The sequence below is a fragment of the Patagioenas fasciata genome, chromosome 6 (assembly GCF_037038585.1).
Source record: "Patagioenas fasciata isolate bPatFas1 chromosome 6, bPatFas1.hap1, whole genome shotgun sequence".
Taxonomy (NCBI): Eukaryota; Metazoa; Chordata; class Aves; order Columbiformes; family Columbidae; genus Patagioenas; species Patagioenas fasciata.
Window position 1 is genome coordinate 32,364,226 of NC_092525.1, and position 20,896 is coordinate 32,385,121.

General features: G+C 35.3%; 1 protein-coding gene across 8 annotated transcripts in view; it reads left to right on the forward strand.

Annotated features, from left to right (window-relative positions):
• Positions 1-20,896, forward strand: part of HFM1 (helicase for meiosis 1) — a 40,571-nt gene that overhangs the window by 15,315 nt on the left and 4,360 nt on the right. For 6 of the 8 annotated variants that reach the window (XM_071810445.1, XM_065842296.2, XM_071810440.1 and 3 more), the window contains 19 exons: positions 426-469; positions 561-662; positions 2,612-2,757; positions 4,233-4,327; positions 5,088-5,221; positions 6,149-6,196; positions 8,149-8,229; positions 8,845-8,936; positions 9,734-9,840; positions 9,929-9,976; positions 10,176-10,273; positions 10,360-10,491; positions 13,204-13,289; positions 14,257-14,340; positions 15,238-15,395; positions 16,104-16,207; positions 17,731-17,886; positions 18,310-18,405; positions 18,796-18,914. In XM_071810445.1, coding sequence (XP_071666546.1) covers positions 426-469; positions 561-662; positions 2,612-2,757; positions 4,233-4,327; positions 5,088-5,221; positions 6,149-6,196; positions 8,149-8,229; positions 8,845-8,936; positions 9,734-9,840; positions 9,929-9,976; positions 10,176-10,273; positions 10,360-10,491; positions 13,204-13,289; positions 14,257-14,340; positions 15,238-15,395; positions 16,104-16,207; positions 17,731-17,886; positions 18,310-18,405; positions 18,796-18,914 — 1,930 coding nt within the window. The remainder of the gene's footprint in view (positions 1-425; positions 470-560; positions 663-2,611; positions 2,758-4,232; positions 4,328-5,087; positions 5,222-6,148; positions 6,197-8,148; positions 8,230-8,844; positions 8,937-9,733; positions 9,841-9,928; positions 9,977-10,175; positions 10,274-10,359; positions 10,492-13,203; positions 13,290-14,256; positions 14,341-15,237; positions 15,396-16,103; positions 16,208-17,730; positions 17,887-18,309; positions 18,406-18,795; positions 18,915-20,896) is intronic. The other 2 variants (XM_071810441.1, XM_071810442.1) reach the window with 2 other exon arrangements.

The following is a 20,896-nucleotide window of genomic DNA, read 5'->3' on the forward strand; positions in this document are numbered from 1 at the left end:
CAACACATACGTTGTAGGTCATGACGTGAAAAGATGACTGGGCTGGAGAGGCTGTAACAGCTGCCCCAGAGACTCAACTTGATTGCTTTGCAAAGATGGGAAAGGTGGCAGTTGAAAATATACAAATAATGTATATTTTAAAAGTTGTTTTAAGACTATGTCCTTTTGATAATCAAACATAGTTGAAAACTAAGAACATCTTTAAAAGTGTAAATGCAGTAGAACCATGGAAAAGGATGTAAAAAATGTACATGTCAAGGAATACATCTTACAGTCTCTAGTGAGGTAATTGTGTATCTAGTTTCATGTGAAGCTTTATTTTTGCATTTTAAAAACATAGTTGCATCTTTGTATATTCCACTTATATTAGTGAATTGGGTGATTTTTGAAGTATTCTTCTCTTTTTTTGTGTGTGCATTGGATAGACTACAGATGTCTGCAAATTCATTGAAAGATGCCAAACTGAGAGGTAAATATAACCTACTACTTCTCTGCTCTGTGAATGAATGCTTGCTTGAGCATACTTAGTCAAGTGATGGATATAATTATGTCATTTTCAGATCTTTTAATGTATGGTGTGGCTTATCATCATGCGGGTATGGAGGTATCTGACAGAAAAATAATTGAAGGAGCTTTTACTGTAGGAGACTTACCAGTACTTTGTAAGTAAATTTAACTTTGAAAGTCAAAATGTTGTTAATGTATTCTGAGAAGACTGCAGTTTGGAAGTGGTAATATCTTATGATTCTATAGTTTGTTTAATCTTTGGAATTATTTTCTGAAAGCTAGATAAAGATGTGTTTGTGTTCCATGTGCACTTTTATCCTGTGAATACATATACACTGGTATCAAAGACCATGGAACTTTTCTTCTTTTCAGCATACATGGAGGTCATCCTCCCTCATACGGCTGTACAGGTCTGGCCATTTTAATTTAATTTTCATAGCACTGAGCCATCCTCTTGAGGTGGAACTCTGCTAGTGTGTCTTCACATGGTATTTTCTTTGTGTCCTTTGCAGCAGTGGCTTCCCTGAGGGTAATATTTTGCATTTATGCTTAGATAGGCATGATACTGTTTTCAAACGCTCATGCAAAGTGCTTTTGAAGGCTGGGGAGGTTCCTAAGAAATACACTGTCCACTGTTATCTGAATTGGGAAGGTATCTGTTTGAGACATGATGGTCTCATCTCATCTAGACTTTCTTTTTCTGTAAAAACAATTCAGACCCTATGGGGAATTGTGTGTGTGGTTCATGTACAACACTGAAAGATTCATGGATCTTTTCTTTCCTGTACAGTGGTCATGACTCTCTTTGAAAATTTTAGGTAGATGCCCTTACTTTGATCTGGCATCCTTGCTAGTGTTACAATGTCCATGGTAGTAAAACGTCTCCATGTCACCGTAGACTATTCTGCTTTGGCCACCTGGTGCACTGTGTATGGCTTTGCCAACTGCAGTGCCAGTGGTTCTACAGTTGCTCTTTGCAAAGATAACTTTGAGACCCTGTGTCACAGCTAAGCACAGTGTGAATCTGCATATGGACTACTACTGAAAGAGTGCAAACTTGCGTATTTGTATGAATATTTCAGAATCATCTGAGGTACTAGAATTACATTTCTACAACTGAGAGGAAACTGAAAGAGTAAGGGGCATATTCCACTTTCTATGTCTGTGAGCATGATGGGGGTAGGGTTTTAACACACCTTTCACAGATATTGCAGAGGAGAAAAGTTCTTTGGTCTTGCAATGTATGCGTACTCACAAGCATGTGTGTATATATGTATAGGCACACATACATAGACTGAAGCTCTGATTGCACTGGTAAGTAACCTTTCTTTGCAACTTTTTTATGGTTAGGTTGTTTTGCTTTGACAAATTTCCCATTTTGCATACCATCATAATATGAAAAACGTAATATTCTAACAAGATGGTATGGTTATGCCTTTAGATTGAGTTTGTCTTTCCTGATGCACCTATAATTACTAATTCCAGTTCTTCTTTCATTTAAAAAAAGAATTGGAAAATTCATTAATATTTTCTTTTCCTGGTGAAATAGTTATGTCAGTTGGCCTGTATAGCTGGCTTTCCATGTTCAGTTTCTGCCACCCTATATATTTGTTAAAGAAAGTGAATAAGAAAACATGAGTGTGAGATAATCTGTCACAAACTTGACTGGTGTTTTCCCTGTGAGAATGTGTATTGGTAAAGTATTGTGATAGTGTTGGTGGTCGTTCTGGTTTGGTACCATAATTATAAACAATGCTGATGACTGGTGATTAAAAAAAAAATAATCAAATATATTGATCAGTACAAAGCTGAAGTCATGGCTGTATTCAAATATCAATGAAGAAATATGAATAATGTTTCTTCAGTGTGTATGTTGTATTGAAGATGGATTGTATTCTGGATTATCTCCAGATGTTACGGAATGTATGCAAATACATGTCTGTAATCTACGTCTAATCCTTTTGTGGTGCAGAACACCCACTGACTTACTTCACTAGAAAATAAGAGCTCTTAGGAATCAAGAGCTTATTTGTTGCTTGTTTAATGTTTGCCAGACATTTCATTGGTGTTCATCTTGAAATCAGTATACTTTAATCTAATGTAGTTACTACTAGCACCCTAGCAATGGGAGTCAATCTACCCGCACATCTGGTGGTTATAAAATCCACGATGCACTATGTTGGAGGAGTGTTCCAAGAGTACAGTGAAACTGATATTCTGCAAATGATTGGGAGAGCAGGAAGGCCTCAAGTAAGTTAATGCTATATTATGTTGATACTATGGGCAGATCAGTAGAAAGTATTCTTGGCAAAGAATCTACAATGCCAAAGATTTTACTGCAGCATTTCGGTTTTAAAGGGTGTTATTAATAGTTAAATTATTCCCGAGTAACTTCTTAACTGAGAAAAAAAATCTGTTTGCTTTTGTATTGTCCACTAAAAAGTACTGCTTTACCTTGCTGTGGAAAAAGATCTGAAGGTTACTTTTGGGTTATGTAAGGAGTGGGGCTTCGAGAAAAAGTAGGAAGCTGGCACACAACTTATAAATGACATGATAAAAATTCTGGAATATTGACTAGTATAGAGAGCAATGTGTTTTTTTTCTCATAACATCAGGACAAGAAAACATCTAATTAAGTTAGAAGTAGAATAGAGGGGGAGGGTCAGAAACATTGCCTTCAAAAAGCTACAATTCATTTCCACAAGAGGTTGCTAATGCCAAGAATGTGATGTTTTAAAAAGGGTTGAGACTTTGCTTTGGCTGTAAAAGGGAAGGGAGTAGATTTTAAAATTGTTATTTTAATTATACCTCTTTAAAGTCTCAGAATCATTTATGTTAAATCTTACACTTTTAAGTCTCTTTGATTTTTAGAAAGCCTGATATGGGAGATAGGTTACCGTGTGTCTGTCTCCAGAGGTTGCTTATATTAGCCACTGTGGTATATTTTGTACATGAGAGCATTTATCTGGACCTAAGATCTAAACTAGTATGGAAATTCCTATATTGCTAACTTTCTTAACTGATTTTTTTTTTCTAGAGATTATAATTCAGTAAGATTTTTTAAAGTTGTGACTCAGAATCCTCAGCCATTTTAACTTCCTGAGTCAAGACCTAAAATATTTACCAAGATCTGCCTTTCAGTATTGCATATGCTTTTATGATCTAAAAAAATCAGAAGAAACTTCTCATACAAAACCCAATAAATCAATCTAACAATATTTTTTCCATTACAAAACAAAATAATCTAAGTGAGGTGGCTTGAGACTAAATGATGAAGATTATAAAAAATTACTATAAAACCTTGACTGTTCATTCAAGACTTTCTAATGTTTGGGGATTACAAATGAGAATTTGTGTCAGTAATTTTCTGTGGTTGTGGTTAGAAATCCTTTCCTTAGCTGTGGACCTTGCAAGGAGGTCAAGAACAGTTCACATTTGTGTTGTTTCTTGACATGTCTCTGTTACATGTACATTAACACATACAGGCTGGTGCACAGACCTGCCTGCCAGCAATGGCTGGAATCCCGAGTCCTCCTTGATACTCAAAGGAGTTAGAACTTGCCTCTTACATTAGAAAGGCCTTGGCATTCAACAGCCATTTCAACAAGGATTTTAAGAGAACAGTTTTCATGGTTTCAACAGATATGTGATGCATACTTAACTGGAATGATTTTTCTTTTGTGGAGAACTAGAGAGCAGTTTTTGTTTGTGGTTTTATTTTTCAGTTTGATACTACAGCTACAGCAGTTATTATGACTCGTTGGAGTACAAGGGAAAAGTATATACAGATGTTAAATGGTGCTGACATAATAGAGAGCAGGTAACCAAGTATTTTTATAAGACTTGACAGATGGTAGCAATGTTTCATAGTTTCTACAGAATGTATTTTTTCAGGTGGGTTTTGGGGTGTTTTTTTGGTCTATTTAAAAGAAGTTTTTAAAAATATTAAGGAAAATGAAGCCAAGCTATTCAGAAGTAAACAGCCTCTGTTTTATCAGCTAAAAACATCCTTAGAACATCTTAATAATAACAAAAAAAAAAAACCTGTAGATTCCTGCTGGAAAACTGAAGAGACTGAAATGGTGCATATTGCAAAGACAAAAAGCAAGAATTGAACCCAGATCCTGTCTCTGAATTTTTAGATTATAAGAGTCTGGAAAATACCAGACTTCAGCATTCACGTGATGTGAACAGAATATCAAGAGAAATATGTCAGAAAGTTAAGACATGAAAGGGTAAACCAGGAATGCACATGTAATTTTGTTAAGGTTCAATTTTTCAAATATATTCAAAAAACCAACACTGTGCTGTAACTTTTAAATGTATGTAGCTTTGTGTTCTAAATAATTGTGAAACTTCGCAGTTGACAGAGTTTTTTTAAATTTTTGCCTACTGCACATGAAGCCATAATAAATTAAATTGTTACTTATTTACATATTCTTTACTGTTTTCAGAAAATCATTGTGGCTCTGGGGGAGGGGTTTGTTTTGTTTGTTTGTTTTTTTCCCAAAAATAGGCGTAGCACTTTTTGTGCCACTAATCAGTGAATGTACTTACCTTTTTTTTGTTTGTTTTGATAGCTTGCACAGGCATCTTGTTGAGCACTTAAATGCAGAAATAGTGCTACATACGGTCACAGATGTTACTGTAGCTTTGGAATGGATACGATCAACATTCTTGTATATTAGAGCCTTAAAAAATCCAACTCATTATGGTTTGTTGGTTTTTTTGCTTGTTTGGTTTTTATTTGATCTAAATTATGACACTAAAACGTATTAGATCCATGTTATTTATTTCATTTTATTATGGATTATTATTTCATAAGGGCATGAAAACAAGATGTGTAATATGGTCTGTAATATTTTTAGGAACAACAGTTTCAGTTTAATTTAATTTAATACAAGTAGTAGGAATTTCAGCATGGTATAACATTTAAAAACTGTGAAGATGCCATTTACAGCTTCATCACAATCTACTTGATCTTAATATACTGGACCATGTATTAATGCAGTGTCAAGCCATAAGGTACTTTTCAGCACTGAATCTGTAATCTGCTGCTAAGAAAGAAAAAATGTCTAATATTTCATAGTTATTCTAAAACAATATTTCAGTAATCTTAATGTTGGTGTTTTCAGTTTGTCCAGAACAGCCTCTCAAACCCAACCCTGATCACATCTTTGTTTCTGGTCACTTGCTCTACACCTGATCATGAAGTCATTGGGCATTTGCTGGAGACAGTTTTTTTTAAGGATTTATAGATGGGACAGGAGCAGAGACCATCTAGTACTTGAATGCATGTTACAATTTAGGTGGCCTCCTGTATTCTAAAATAGGAAAACTCTACATGTGAATTCGTTCCCTGACATTTCTGCAGCTTTTAGGACTCTGATATTTTACATAGGGGAGTATCTGCAGATCTTAACTTTGCACATCTGTTCTAACAGCCACTTATTGATACTTACATATGTACACTATGTAAGGCTTTTGACTTGTTCCCAGTATAATAAATATTTACAATTTTTTCACTTTAGTGTATTGGTCTGGCTTACAAAAATCAGCAAATCAGTTTTGATGGGTAATGATATTGAGGAGGAAGTATGTCATTGTATTAGGTTAAAAAGCCTTTTGTCTTTTCATGAAGGTTTTTCATCTGGCTTGGATAAAATTGGAATTGAAGCAAAATTACAAGGTAAGTGGCTTTTAAATTTTTTTCAGTAAATGGTCACATGTTAGGGCAGGTTGATCCAGGTTTTTATATATCTCCATTAATTTCAATAGATCTGTTACAGAACAAATGTAATTTACTATGTTGTGCTATCTATTTTATTTAAGGTTTAATTACTTTTGAAACACTACCTGTACATTTTGACTTGTGGAAAAGTTTTTCTTGTATGGAGGAAAAAAAAAATGCCTTTACCCACATCATCTCCATATATATTCTCAAAAATATGGAGCAGAGCACTTTAATTTTGATTGCTTGTAATCCTTCCTATTTTTTCTGATTGATCTCATCTCTGTTACTATAGTTTCAAAAAAGCCCTTTTCAGAAATTGTCATCTTCCCTTCATCATAAATTTAGCCTTGAAAACAAAGGATACAAAATGTAAACATCTTCATGTAAAATGTAAACACCTTGTTCAGAAACAGTTTAAAATTGTGTGATTATAGCATGCTAGGCAGCAGTAATAGAGAGTACGTGGACAGAGAGAGCATGTTATTTTTATGATAGATATTTTTGCACTGGTCGTTAAAAAATGCAAAAATAATGTGAAAAAGGAATTTCAGAGAACTCCAGAGTGTGGCAGATTGTGTCCAGTGATGGTCTCAGTGAATTTGAGGATAGGAACAAATCTTAAATTCTTTATTTTTTTACAGGTAAGTCACAGTACTCGTATAGGTTTACTATTCAGACATCTGGACTGCTATCATCTGAGAACTCTGCTCTGTGACCAATTATTGGAATCCACTTACACATTTATTAAATTTTACAGAATTGTGCAGAAAATTTGTGATTGATGTTGGGCTTGGTGGGACTATGTCGAGGCTGTTTATTGTGTAAGGGTTTCAAAGACCTATCTCCAGGAATACACTTCGTATATACACTACCGCTTAAAGTTTTCAAACGTGAGAGACTTTGACTGTGATTTGCAGATAGGAAAAAAAGCCATAGTTGTCAGTAAAAGTTACATAGTTCATATGATCGTTCAGCTGTTTTCTACCTTTTGGTATCTTTTAGATCAGGACATTTTCATTTTTGGCATTTGGGTTGAAAGGAATGAAGCATGTTACCACCTAAGTAAGCCTTTATGGGAAAAGGTGTGATTTGAAATCACCTCTACAGATAGTGCTAGGGTAGCAGGATTCACTTATAAATGCTTTTTAGGTGCAGATTATACTTCCTTGAAGTGCTCTGATCTTAAATACAACCTCTTTGTAAAGTTCTTACAGAAACTAGCCCCTTTTCCCTGTACACATGAAATGTTTTGTAGATAGGTGGATAGTTATGTTTTCATACATTCAATGTGCAATGTGAGTTATTTCCGGTTGCTATGGGAACTATAACTTAACTGGACTTTGTGTTAATGTAATTTTTGCCTTTTAATTTCCTTGGTTTTGAAAGAGATAAAACCAAAATACTTTCGTCACCCTCATGCAGATATCTGACTAAATAGGTTTAGTGAAGTAAATACAAATGTACCTGATAGAGCATGAAAATTTCTGATGAAGGATTCATAAGTACCTGTGGATATTTAAGATTTTAACCATTTGATTGTTAACAGTGTAGTGGAAATGTTTTTTTATAAATACTATGGGCTTTCTGGTCTGTCATTCAGAATTGAATATGGCAGCCTACATTCTGTGCATCTATTTGTTTCTTTTAATAGTTTCTTTTATTTTGCTACTTTCGCTTCACTGAAAAAGAGTTGGGTTGTTCTGTATCAAATATCTTTTGGGTGAGGTTTCTCCAGGCAGAAGTTAACCACCAACTTCAGTAGAAGCAGGATCCTATTCTAAAACATTTACTTGAGTTCAGTGGAGCTACCTGGGTATACATTCATTGGAAGTTGATTATGACATTTCTGGTTTGTAAATAGGTACGTGCATGTGCTAAAAATACATATATTTTCAAATTGTTTACAGAACTGTGTTTGAAGAACTTAAATGATTTATCATCTTTTGATTTGATCAGGATGGATGAAGCAAATAATTTCAAACCAACGGGTAACAATTTTTTAAAATACACTAATTTTCAGAAGTGATGTCAAGGATAGTAGTGAACTACAAAGAGTAGTTGTGGCCCATTAGTAGGAGTACACAGATGTAGTAGAGAGTAGAAGCTGAGAGATTGACTAGAATATATGAACAAGTTCCTTTAGCAAATCATGGAAGTTCATTCTCTTAATGTTGACCCATGAATAGGTCTTCTCTTGTTGCTGGAAATTCTATTGCAGATTAGGAGAAAATTACAGAGCATTATCACAGGATAATTGGATGTGACACGGTACACTGAAGAACAGGTCTTATCAATACCTGCTCTCCTGTACAATCCTCTACTAGAGGTGGTTGGCTTCTCAGCAACTATGGTTCACAGTCTGGTATGTTAGTATGAATTCATCTCCATTGGAGAAAACTGTAACTGGCACATGCTTCTTTCTGCCAGCCTGTGATGGGGTCAATAATATCCATTGGACAGCTGGGGACAATAACATACTGATTAATTGGTGATGAACCTCAGAGAGCCCTGTAATAAGGAAATTAATTCAATTTTGTGACTTATAAAATGCTCTAAAAAATACTTGGTATATTTACTTTTTAAGGTACATTCTTCTTTTACAGAGACTGGAAGATTAATGGCTTGGTATTATATTGCATTCGATACAGTGAAACAATTTTCCACAATTAAGGGAACAGAGACTTTAAAGGAATTGGTAATTTAACTTTTTAAGAAAAGAAAATTTACATATGTTCAATTGCTTTTAAACAAAGTCAAAGATAGGAAGCAGAAGTTTTTATTTCTTTTAAAGAGCTCAGGTGTTTTAAAGAATACATCTGAATAAATTCCGTATGGAGTATTTTTGAGGCTTTGTACTCAGATCTTCCAATATCCAAATCTATCTCCCCTCACTAACCTTGCTTATGAAGATATGAAGCTGCTGAAGCTTTTCTGTTTGTTTTGTGGTGTACTAGTTACTTTTTATTGCAAAAAAACCAGCTGCATGGACAGCAGATTTTACTCTTAAAGAAATGTTACTGTCTTTCTGTTTTAAGTCATTTTCCTCTGTCAGATAACAGGCTATTATTGCTACTGTTAAATCACAAAAGACATTTTGTTTTCATGCAAATAGTATAGTAGAACAAACTGGCCATGAAAAAATGGAATGCCTGTTCTCCTATCTTTGTTACTAAACTATGAAGAAAGGAAATTGAAATATGTAACAGATAGCAAAAACTGTTTATATTTGCCTTGTATGTCATAAAGTGTTAGCAGTGTGGTTGATTTGGGATAATTTCAAGCAGAATAGTAATCTGAAAACTGAAAGAAAAATCTTCCCCCTTTGTTACTTAAAAGTCTTTATCGGAAGATGTAAGAAAGTTAGTATTAGAAAGAATGATGGTCTTTTCAGGGTCATAGTGTTGAGACGAAATTTTTTTCAAACTTTTTTTTTAATGTTGGAAGAAGTGGTAGAAAACATGGCACAGCAAATTAAAAGTTAAATTGTTACAGATTACCATGATCTCCAATTGCACAGAATTTCTGGATGTCAAGTTAAGAATAAATGAAAAGAAAACACTGAACACTTTGAATAAAGACAAGGACAAAATAACAATCAGGTAGAAAAAAAATACATTGAAAAAGGAAAGTATCTCTTTATCAATAAATAAAATGAATAACAGGAAATATGTATATTTTCATGTATAGGTTTCCAATGGAGGGGAAGATAAAAACAAGAGAAATGAAAATAAACTGGTAAATATTATATTGTGTTGTTACTTTTTATTGAAAAACTTTCATTTTATGGCTGTTGAAGTCCCTCCTAAAATTTCTACGATTTTATAGAGAACCAGGTCTTGCATTTCATTGTTTCTATTCTGAATTTTCCAGTAGAAACTTGTATGCTGTTACACTTTGCTTACAGTGTGGCTTATATACCAAATTTTTTTTCCAGTCTTATTCAGGCTCAGCTAGGATGCATTCCTATTCAAGACTTTACTTTGACACAAGATACTGGCAGAATATTTAGAAATGGCTTAAGAGTTACCAGATGTATGGTAAAATTTAATCCTTTTTTGGTACATATAATAATAAACCACATTTTCTTCGATTAATACAAGTCAATCTTATTTTTACAGGGTTATCTGACTTTCTGGCATCATGTAAGAACAACTTTTCTGCTTTATTAAACTCTTTGATTTTAGCAAAGTGTTTCAGGTGCAAACTTTGGGAAAATTCACTTCATGTGTCTAAACAATTGGAAAAAATTGGTAGGTACTAGTCAGAAATTATAAAGGTGTAATCTGATAGAGAATCAAAACTCATAAATAACCTGCTAATTTCTGGGGTGTCTGCTTATGCAATTAAATGAATCTCCTAATTATTCATTTCCCACAGCTGTGTAGCACAGTTGCCACAATAGTCTGTCATGATAAAAGTAAATGTAATCTGTTTCATAATTTTCTTCAGGCTTTCAAAGTGATTCAGAGTTGTTCTTTTTTCTTAATGTTCATCTCAGTATCTTTGGCATATTCCACATTTGTGTGGTTGCTTATCTCTGACTAGGCTATGCCTTCCTTTCCAAACACTTGTCACTGTAGATCCTGTTAGTTATATGTGTGAAAGCCCTTTAATTTGCATCGACATGGATAGGAATCATGAAATAGAAATAAATTTATTGTTCGTGATGTTCTTACACAGGAGAATCACATGTTTCTAGTACTCTTCTTCCAGTCACTGTATCCTGTTACTGGATGAACTTCTGGTTGGAAGTACGGACTTGTCATAATTATTTGAAAAGAAGTTCAGAAATTTTGCAGCCCTGTGTATTACAAAACTGTAGTTTTATTTGTATGAGGTAATATTATAGCTTTCTGCTCTCATGTCTGCTCTTATCATACTTTCATGCTTTCAGAAATCACTTGTCTGTATTTCTTCTTTCTTTAAAGACACATCTACTCTGTACAGAACAATATAGTACAGAGATGTGCAAGCTGGAAAACAGCTAAGCCAGAAGATCCATATGGTACAGTACGTTACAACCTTGCCAGCTCAGTGCGGAAGCTGTGTCACTTCATTCATGTGGATTCAAAACAAGGGACAGGGCTTGTCAACTTGTGCGCAGCACAGTGCAGCGTGGTGGGAACTCATTTCCACTACTGCATCTGTGCCAATGTCATCTGAGGTCATCTGAGAAGTCTGCCTCGTGTTCAGAATTTCTCCTATGCTGTCATTGCTCTTGCAGCATATATTAAAAAGAGTTGCTAACTTTCAAAGTACCATTTGTTCCACTCACAGGCTTCTTTTGAACCATCTGCTGACAGTTCACTCTCTTTTCCTGAATCAAATATTTAATTGATGCCTATATTACAATGTCTGATTCTTGAGTTCTGTCATGCTATGGCTACTAAGCCTGTTCTGTGTGTTTGTGAAGTGAATTGTTTGAGCTCACAGAAATGTACTGATACCATGTAACATATTCAGAAATCCCTGATTTTTAAACTCTTAGTATGTTATTTTTTAATCTTAAAAAAACCTTAGTAATCAGTATTTCTTTTATAAGAGTGACTGTCTTTGCTATTTGGTCTTACTGATACTGTGGATTCAATTGAATTCTTACTGCACTTATAGAACTACCTTGATTTGTTACTTTTGTCCAATAATGATGCTCCCTCTTGTTGCTGTATGATATGTTTGATTTCTGTTTGCATGTTCTGACAGATAGGATAATGATCAGTTGCTGTACTGGATTTGATCACCTTTACTACTTGTTCAGTTTAATTTCTACCTCTGGTTTTTTTTTTGTTTTCTTTTCTTGCTCAGAAATAGATGAAGACAGAGAAAGAGTCTTATTTATGTCTCGTATTTTCTTGACTTGTAGAAACCCTTCTGCCATTTTAGGAATTATGACAAAAGAACTAGTCTTCAGGTTCACTTATAAAGAAACAAGGCAACAGCTCTAACTGAAGCAGCAGCAGAAGTAATAAGTGAGAGTCTTCAGACTCTTTGCAGAGCTTCTGCAAAGGAGAGGGGAGATGATAGAAGATGCTTTCCTTAAGTCAGACCCAAAAGTTGTTCAAATGCACATAAAAGGACAAAAAGACTTCTGTTTCTTTAAATCATTTAAGTCTTGGGTTGAAGTGAGTCTTTTCTTATAAGATTGCTGTAATATCTGCCAAGAAGCAACCTCAAGTCTCTTGTGAGGTTTCCTACTTAATTTACAGATCTCTTCTACCGTTTCTACAGACTTAGGTATGAAGAATCCACACAGTCATTCTAAGTATTTGGTACTATCTTTTATCTTAAATTATTGCAGTTATTGTAGTAGGCTGTAGGTCCAGGTAAGGGAAATGCCTTCTCATATCTGTGATGACTCTAAATCTCACTGGAAGTTTGAAAGAACAGGGTATCATAAAGAGGAATAATGTTGTATGTGGAATTCTCTGCCAGTCTGCTTTTGTGGCAGATATGCCATGGGAATTTTTTGTTCTAAATCTGCAAGATTATAAGAAGATTTTTTTTGAGTGAATTTTATTGTTAGCTTGCTCATGAACATTGAAATCCTTATGATTTTAACATAGTTAAATAATTCCTTGGATAAGGAAAAAAATTCTGAGACAAAGAATGCTGTGACATGCTTTTTTTCATTATATATAGGGAGAAGTGTTTCTTGACTCTTGTAGAAAGTGATCTGAAGTCTGTTTTACTCTAGAAAACGTAACTAAAAATTGACAGTATTGAAATACTGAATGTTTTCATGTTTGATTTGTGTTGCATTTCTTTTCCTCTCTACTAATGGATATGAGCAATACTAAAATTTTGAATCAACTGAAAAGAAATCTAGTGATTTGTTGAGTGAAAAGCTGGGAAAACATACTATAAAATTATTTCTGCTTTGTTTTTACCTGCGATAATGCAGGTGTTGAGAATAATTTGAGATTAGTGGTTGTCATCTAACAGCATCAAACTTAAATTTTTCACAGGTGTATCACTGTCAAATGCTATGGTAAATGCTGGGCTGACGACATTTCAAAAAATAGAAGACACAAATCCAAGGGAACTTGAATTGGTAATTTAGTATTTTGTACACAGATAAGTATGATAAGGAAACTTTTGAGTATTAATATTGTTACCAGTAAAAGAGTTATGGTTAATATATATCTGCTATATGAATGTCAACAAAATAGAGTGTTCTAAGTGGTTTATTCATTTATACTAGTGAATTTAAAAAAAATGTGGCTACTGGTGTTTTTCCTTGAACATCTGTATGATGTTTTGTTCCAGCAAATGTGATGTGGATGTAGAACTCCATCATTAACATAGTTTGAAACAAAGCACAATATGCATTTCCCTTTTGGTAGTGTTAGAAAACATATAAGGGAATATATGTTTACAGTTTCTCTTAACGTATGTTAATGATGAGAATCCTGAATTTCCTTTATTGCTAGTTTTAGTTAAAGATAGTAATAGAACACATTTTTTCTGAGTAATCTATAAAGCACTTCTTATTTTTGGAAAATTCAGATTTTACCCCAGGACAAGTTCTTTAGCTCTCGGCTTCTTTTCTGGGGAAATTGGTTTTCCAGTGTTCTGGAAGATACAACAGATTTCTAAAGGAAATCAGTCTTACTTGGGTTCTTCTGTTTTGGCTATAGGAATTTTATTTCTGTTTTCTGCCCCCTTTTGCAGTTTTCCTGTCATTTGTTTTATTTTGACTAAAGCTAGGACAAGATAGAAGGGTCATATCTCATATCTCATACAATATCTCATATAAAACCTGAGTAGTCGGATTTTGAAGTGATTGGCTAGTTCATTGGCTCTTCACCTGAACAGAAGTGATAGCAATATGAAAAAATATTGGAACCTTCTTTTGGTTATGTTGCTATTCTGAGCATCACTGACAGTAGATAACAACGAGTGATAAGGGCTTTTGTTGATAGCATAGTTACTCTGGTGACTTTGATTCCTTGGGGTTACATTTCTGTTGGCGTCTCTGATCAGCTGAATGTATCAGAAATAAAATTGAATCTTTGCAGATTTTAAACAGGCATCCTCCTTTTGGAAACCAGATAAAAGAATCTGTTTTGCACCTTCCAAAATACGAACTTGACATTGAACAGGTAAATACTTTTTTTTTTTTTTTACGTTTGTATGCTGATATTATTAAATGAAAGAGCAGCTGCTGACTTAAATAAATTTTGAGCTTTCACTGGTAGAAGATGACGCAATATCGTGGCCTTCTCCCACCTCAACATGTATAATCAAACTCTTAAACACTGAAGGAGAGCCCTAGAGAAAGGAAAACATACATATGAAACTTACTGAAGAAGCATTAGCTCATGTTTATTTTCTACATCCACTTAGGAAAACAGAGAACCAGTAAATGACTACATTAACCTAGCTGCTGCCCTTTCAAAGGCACGGTGCAATTCCATGTGCAATCAAGAGCTTTGAGGTTCTGACAGCATTTTGTCTTTAAACAGGTCACATAGCCACTCTACCTTTCTGAAATGCAAAATTTGAAAAATAGCCTTATAGTGTCTCCTGAAGTGGTACAAATGAAGACACCTTTGAAGTAAAAACTCAATAAATGTGTGAAATAATGTCATTATAATTATCAATTCTGTTTTAGTTTTTCATTTGACATAATACCAGACGTGTATTGCTAAAGTTATTCTCAGAATAAAGATTTAACAATTATAAATATCTTCTAGAGGAATGCTGGGATACCAAAATATACCTAGTTTTCTTCTTGAGTCTGTTTACATTGAACAGAGAATTTTTCAAGGACTTAATGTAGACTGCCTTTTATTCTCAATACCTAATCAAATTTAGGATATTCAGCTATGGGCAAGTTCGTACAATATACTAGTGTATCAGAACAGCAAATAAAAATTGTACAACAAATTGAAATTGCTTGAATCGAGCTTGTACTGAGTTAAAAATTTATGGAAGGGCATATATTTTAATTTGCATATTTTAGCAGTTATGTCGTCTTCTATATCATTTTTTCCTAGCTTCCAAAATACAGTGATACATTGGCTGAAATCTTAGTAACCATCAAATTAACAAACTATGAGCAGCTACAGACAAAGAGAACAGCGACGGACTTTCACTATGTTACATTGCTCATAGGAAATGCTGACAACCAAGTCATTTTTAATCAGAAAATTATGTATGTATGATCAGTTTTTTGCCTCACATCTTTTAAGGGTTTTGGCTTTTAATCCTTTTTGTAACTTGCAGTTTTTGCAGTACTTTCTACTGATACCAAATGGTTCAAAATTTTTCTTTATCCTACAGCATTTTCCAGTCACTGTTGTCATTTAAAATGCTGCACAGGATTCAAAAACTCCAAAAACATGCCAGTGTGCTTGTCAGTATGGAAAACGTGTAAATATCTGTACAACACTGATGTCATATTATGGAAGTCATAATAATTTCCACAAAATGTAAAACAAGTAAAATACCTATTAAAAACAGACATTCTCAAGTTGTTACTTTTATTAGCTAGATTTCTGTAATTATGTCATACTGTCAAAATGTATTTTCACTCAAGAGATGCAGTTAAATTCTCCAGTTGGCTAAGATATGCTTGGAGCAAATGGGAAAAGAGAAACAAATTTTTTCCCAACTGCGTGACCTTCACGTGCGTTCTGGCTGAAGTCTGGCACTTTTGGCAGAACTGAAACTGATCTGCAGGATCCTGGCTCTCTTATGGCCATGAATCATATATTGTTGGAAGGTTATTCTTAGGCCACTTATCAAGCAAAATCCAATAATTAAGACCAAATAAAGGCTCTTTGACTTGGTTGCAAATGCCATAGTGTACAGTCTTGTTTTCATTGTCCATGTATAACAAAACTTTACTGATACATTACAGGGATTCTGTTCTGCTGAAAACTGGAAATTGGATGAAGAAAATTGAAGTGAAAAGAGCTCGTAAATCAGAGGACATTAGTATAAACTTAATCAGTTCTGATTATGGTAGGTTGGTTGGTGTGTTTTTAATTTAAAAACAAGTGCATAAGAATTTTGAACAAATCAATAAAACATTCTGTATCAAACAAAAAAATATAATAAAATTAAGTGATCTAGGAAACAAAATTTTATTCCATGTTTTTTTTACTGGGTTGAATATTATCTAATAGTCCTAATTACATATCTGTTTGTTTCATTTACTGTAATAGCATATTAATGAACTGGGGAAGCATCAAAACTGCTGCTAGAAAATATTATTTTGCTCTGTTGATACAGATTATGATTCTCTTTTGCCCTTCATCTTCAAGTTGAATTAACTTTAAGTAGGGGTAACCGATCAGCTTGGTAGGTTATTTATGCTGGGATGAGCTGTCCTTGGAATGGTTAGATTTTGCATTGTGATTAAAAAAGTATTAGATATGGATTCATCTCCACTTCAGTAGCAAGAAATCTCTACGGTGGAAAATTTTGTGCCTTAATGTGTAGATTTAAACATTGGTCCCCTCAGTGTCAATTTCCGTAGAACTGGAACTATCACAGCAGATGAGGAGAGACAGTGATGACCTTGAAACATAGAACTTTGAAACACAATTTAAAAATTGACTGATTGTATTAAATCTGTCATTGTGCCCCACCTGTAAACAAGATTGCTGTGTGCTACGTTAGCTGAAGTATATTTGGTACTTCTGTGGTAAACATTGAATGTTGAGACTGTTAAAATGATCAAGCCTGGAATAGTCTGTATTCCTATTGCTAAACCTGTCGCTCAGGAAAAATGAGGGTTTTCTAACCAGAGATGAAGAAAAAAATGTCCTTCTACTCCTGCTTGGCTATCTACATGTTGTACTGAGTTCAGTAAAACTCAACATAAAAGTTAATTTCTCTCAAATTGGTAACAGTGGAGTTGGACTAAAAGCAAGTGTTCCTACTCTCTACGTATTTTAAAGTCTGCTTCTGTTTTGGACTTGAAGGATATTTTTTTTTTTTAAAGCCTGTCTGGTTTACCAGCAATATTTGCCTAATAAAAGACAAAACTACTCTTTTTAGGAATGGTGTCTCCCATAATTTCATATGAATCTTGGTTTAAGTAGAAGTAGAACCATTACTAGCACTCAACTTCAAAAGTATCATCAACATACTCATTTTTATGCCTTTGCCAGTACAGAGTTGCTGATACTCCTGGAACACAGACTGTAGTACACTTTTAAAGTTAAAATTGTGTTGGCAGTGCAAAGCCATAGAAAGATGTAGTTTTAAAAGAATACAGAAAAATTCTGTTAAAGGGACTAATTTTGTTACTCATCTAGTAACCATGTCTTTAAGTCTGAAATTGTTTGGGTTTTTTAATCTGAATCATAAAGAATCCATTCATATAATAGTGTGCTTTTAATGGTACTTTATTTTAGCAAATATTCAGGATCCTTTAATAACGTTTGTACTTTCTTAAACTCTTTAGGAAACTGAAGGTAATCAGTAGTTTAGAAACAGTTTATAGCAATTTAAAGTATTTTTGTCTTTTTTTTTCAAAGTTGGCTTTGATATACATCAAGTATATACAGCCTTTTACTTAACACCGAAAACAGTGGGAAGTAAGGAGTTTACAACTCAAAAACTGAAAGCTGAGTCTTCACTTGATGTGTGTTGTGGCTCACCACAAAGTCTGCCAGCAGCAAAAGCAGATACAGGTAAACAGTCAGATCATCTGACTAATACCAAAGTCAACAGAAAATTGAATTTTGCTTTCAGTAGAGAGCTAGATCTTTATTTATCCATACCGTTTCTTTCTCAAGTATAATAAAAATACAATGCTGCTGCTTCTGCTCATCAAGTACTACAGTGCAATTCTTTGAAGAATTTGAAAGTAAGAAAAATCATTGGTGTTTGGTATCTAATACTGCTGTTAGAATTTGGGAATGCGGTAGTGCCTCCGTTTTTCAGTAGCACTGATTTATTTCCAATTATATTGTTTGAGCAACACAAAGTTTTCTTAAAGGCAACAAAACTCTAGTGACCCAGATTACTTTCAGCCCATCCTTCATTGCATGAAATACTCACTCAACAGTACACATGAAATAAAAAATGATCCTTTCTGTATTATATTTATCTAGGAGGCAGATCTAAACAGGAGACTATTTACAAGAAATATGGAAACAGAGAATGCAACCATCGCTGTAAAAATAAAGATGCGTGTGGACATGACTGCTGTGAGTTTTCTTAAATCTACTATTTCTGTTACTTCCAGACAAATATAATTTAGAGTGGCTTCACTTATACCAATAGCTATGTTAACAGAAGCAATGTAAGCCAGAGAGGCTTGACTTGTTGCTATGATGCAGTCATAAAATCAGTAATAAAAAGATTTGTTAATAACACTTGTGTAGGCACTACAATTATTAATATTTTTCAGAACATCTAGCATGTGATTCAAGAGGAATGCTAAGTTTATTAGATTTCATATAAATATTGGTATGTTACATCTTTTAGGATCTTTTAATAGAAGATACTAAGCTTAGTGGCAAAGTTTCCATTGATCTAGAAAGAATTAGGTTTTATCTAAACTAATCTGAAAATTACTTTTATTCCTTTCTTTTCAGGTAAAACTGGAGTACCTCCAAAGTCTGAGATAAATGGAGAGTCAAAGTTTTCTTTGTACCTAGCTGATTTAAGGAGCAGAAACTCAATTTCATCTGTACCCCCAGTAAAACGGTTAAAGGTTCATTTGAATACAGTCTACCATTGAATAGATTTGGTTTTATCTGTTATGTGTCTGTATATATTGTTTGAAGAGATAATTTTATAACTAAATATGAACATTCTAGTTCATCTTTTCTGGTTGGAATGCAAAAAGCTAAGAAGTACAAAGGTACCAAAGGTCCAGGAATCTTTGAGAGGTTCTGCTGCTCTTTGGAATGCTCCCAGTGATCCATTTCCGTGCATGTACTCTCTGTTCTTACTTTTATGGCATTTGGTGGTGAGGTACAGAGACATCGTTGTAAGGTAATGTAGTGTGACTTGGTTTTAGCAAAATATTACCTGAATGGAAAGCAAGTAGTAGTATTTATCAGAGTAATGCTACTAAGAGATCTTTCTGCATTGACAGGTAGATCCGCTAGTTCATAAGAAAACCAAGCATGTTAGTTTTTAACCTCTGAAAGATTTCATGGCCTACACTTTATCCCTTTGAATGTAGTACTAAACTAGTTCTTTCTGCAGCAAGAATGGCATTTGAGATATTGGAGTGGTTTATTTCCTCTGCAGTTTTGTTTGCTTGTTTGTTTGCAATAGAGAATCAATGACAACAAGAAGAGCTTTTTCCAATACGTGGCAGATAAAACTAACACCAGAGGCAATGTAGGCCCACTGATGAACGAGGTGGGTGCCCTGGTGACAGAAGATACGGAGAAGGCAGAGATACTGAATGCCTTCTTTGTCTCTGTCTACGCTGCCGGAGGCTGTCCTGAGGAGCCCTGTACCTCTGAGGCCCCAGAGGAAGTCAGGACAATGGAGGAGTTTGCCTCAGTTGATGAGGACTGGGTTAGGGAGCAGTTAGGCAATCTGGACACCCATAAATCCATGGGTCCGGATGGGATGCACCTGCAGGTGCTGAGGGAGCTGGCTGAGGTCATTGCTGGACCACTCTCCATCATCTTTGCCAAGTCTTGAGAAATGGGAGAGGTGCCTGAGGACCGGAGAAAAGCAAATGTCACTCCAGTCTTCAAAAAGGGCAAGAAGGAGGACCTGGGTAACTATAGACCAGTCAGCCTCACCTCCATCCCTAGGCAACTGATGGAGCGACTTATCCTTGGTACAATCTCAAGGCATATCAGGGATAAGAGGATCATTAGGGGCAGTCAACATGGCTTCACCAAGGGGAAGTCGTGCTTGACCAACCTCATTGACTTTTATGAGGACATAACAAGATGGATGGATGATGGCAGAGCAGTGGACGTGATCTACCTTGACTTGAGTAAGGCATTTGACACAGTCTCCCACAGCGTCCTTATAGCTAAACTGAGGGAGTGCGATCTGGATGAACGGCTAGTGAGGTGGACTGCAAACTGGCTGAAGGGAAGAAGCCAGAGAGTCGTGGTCAGTGGGGTGGAGTCCAGTTGGAGGCCTGTATCTAGTGGAGTGCCTCAGGGGTCAGAACTGGGGCCCATGTTATTCAATATATTCATTAATGATTTGGATGAGGGAACAAAGTGCACTGTCAGGAAGTTTGCTGATGACACGAAGCTGGGAGGAGTGGCTGACACGCCAGAAGGCTGTGCTGCCATCCAGAGACCTGGACAGGCTGGAGAGTTGGGCAGGGAAAAATTTAATGAAATATAACAAGGGAAAGTGTAGAGTCCTGCATCTGGGCAGGAACAAACCCCGGTTCCAGTATAAGTTGGAGAATGACCTATTAGGGAGCAGCGTACGGGAAAGGGACCTGGGGGTCCTGGTGGACAACAGGATGACCATGAGCCAGCACTGTGCCCTTGTGGCCAGGAAGGCCAATGGCGTCCTGGGGTGTATTAGAAGGGGGGTGGTTAGTAGGTTGAGAGAGGTTCTCCTTCCCCTCTACTCTGCCCTGGTGAGACCACACCTGGAATATTGTGTCCAGTTCTGGGCCCCTCAGTTCCAGAAGGACAGGGAACCGCTGGAGAGAGTCCAGTGCGGGGCAAGGAAGTTGATGAAGGGAGTGGAGCACCT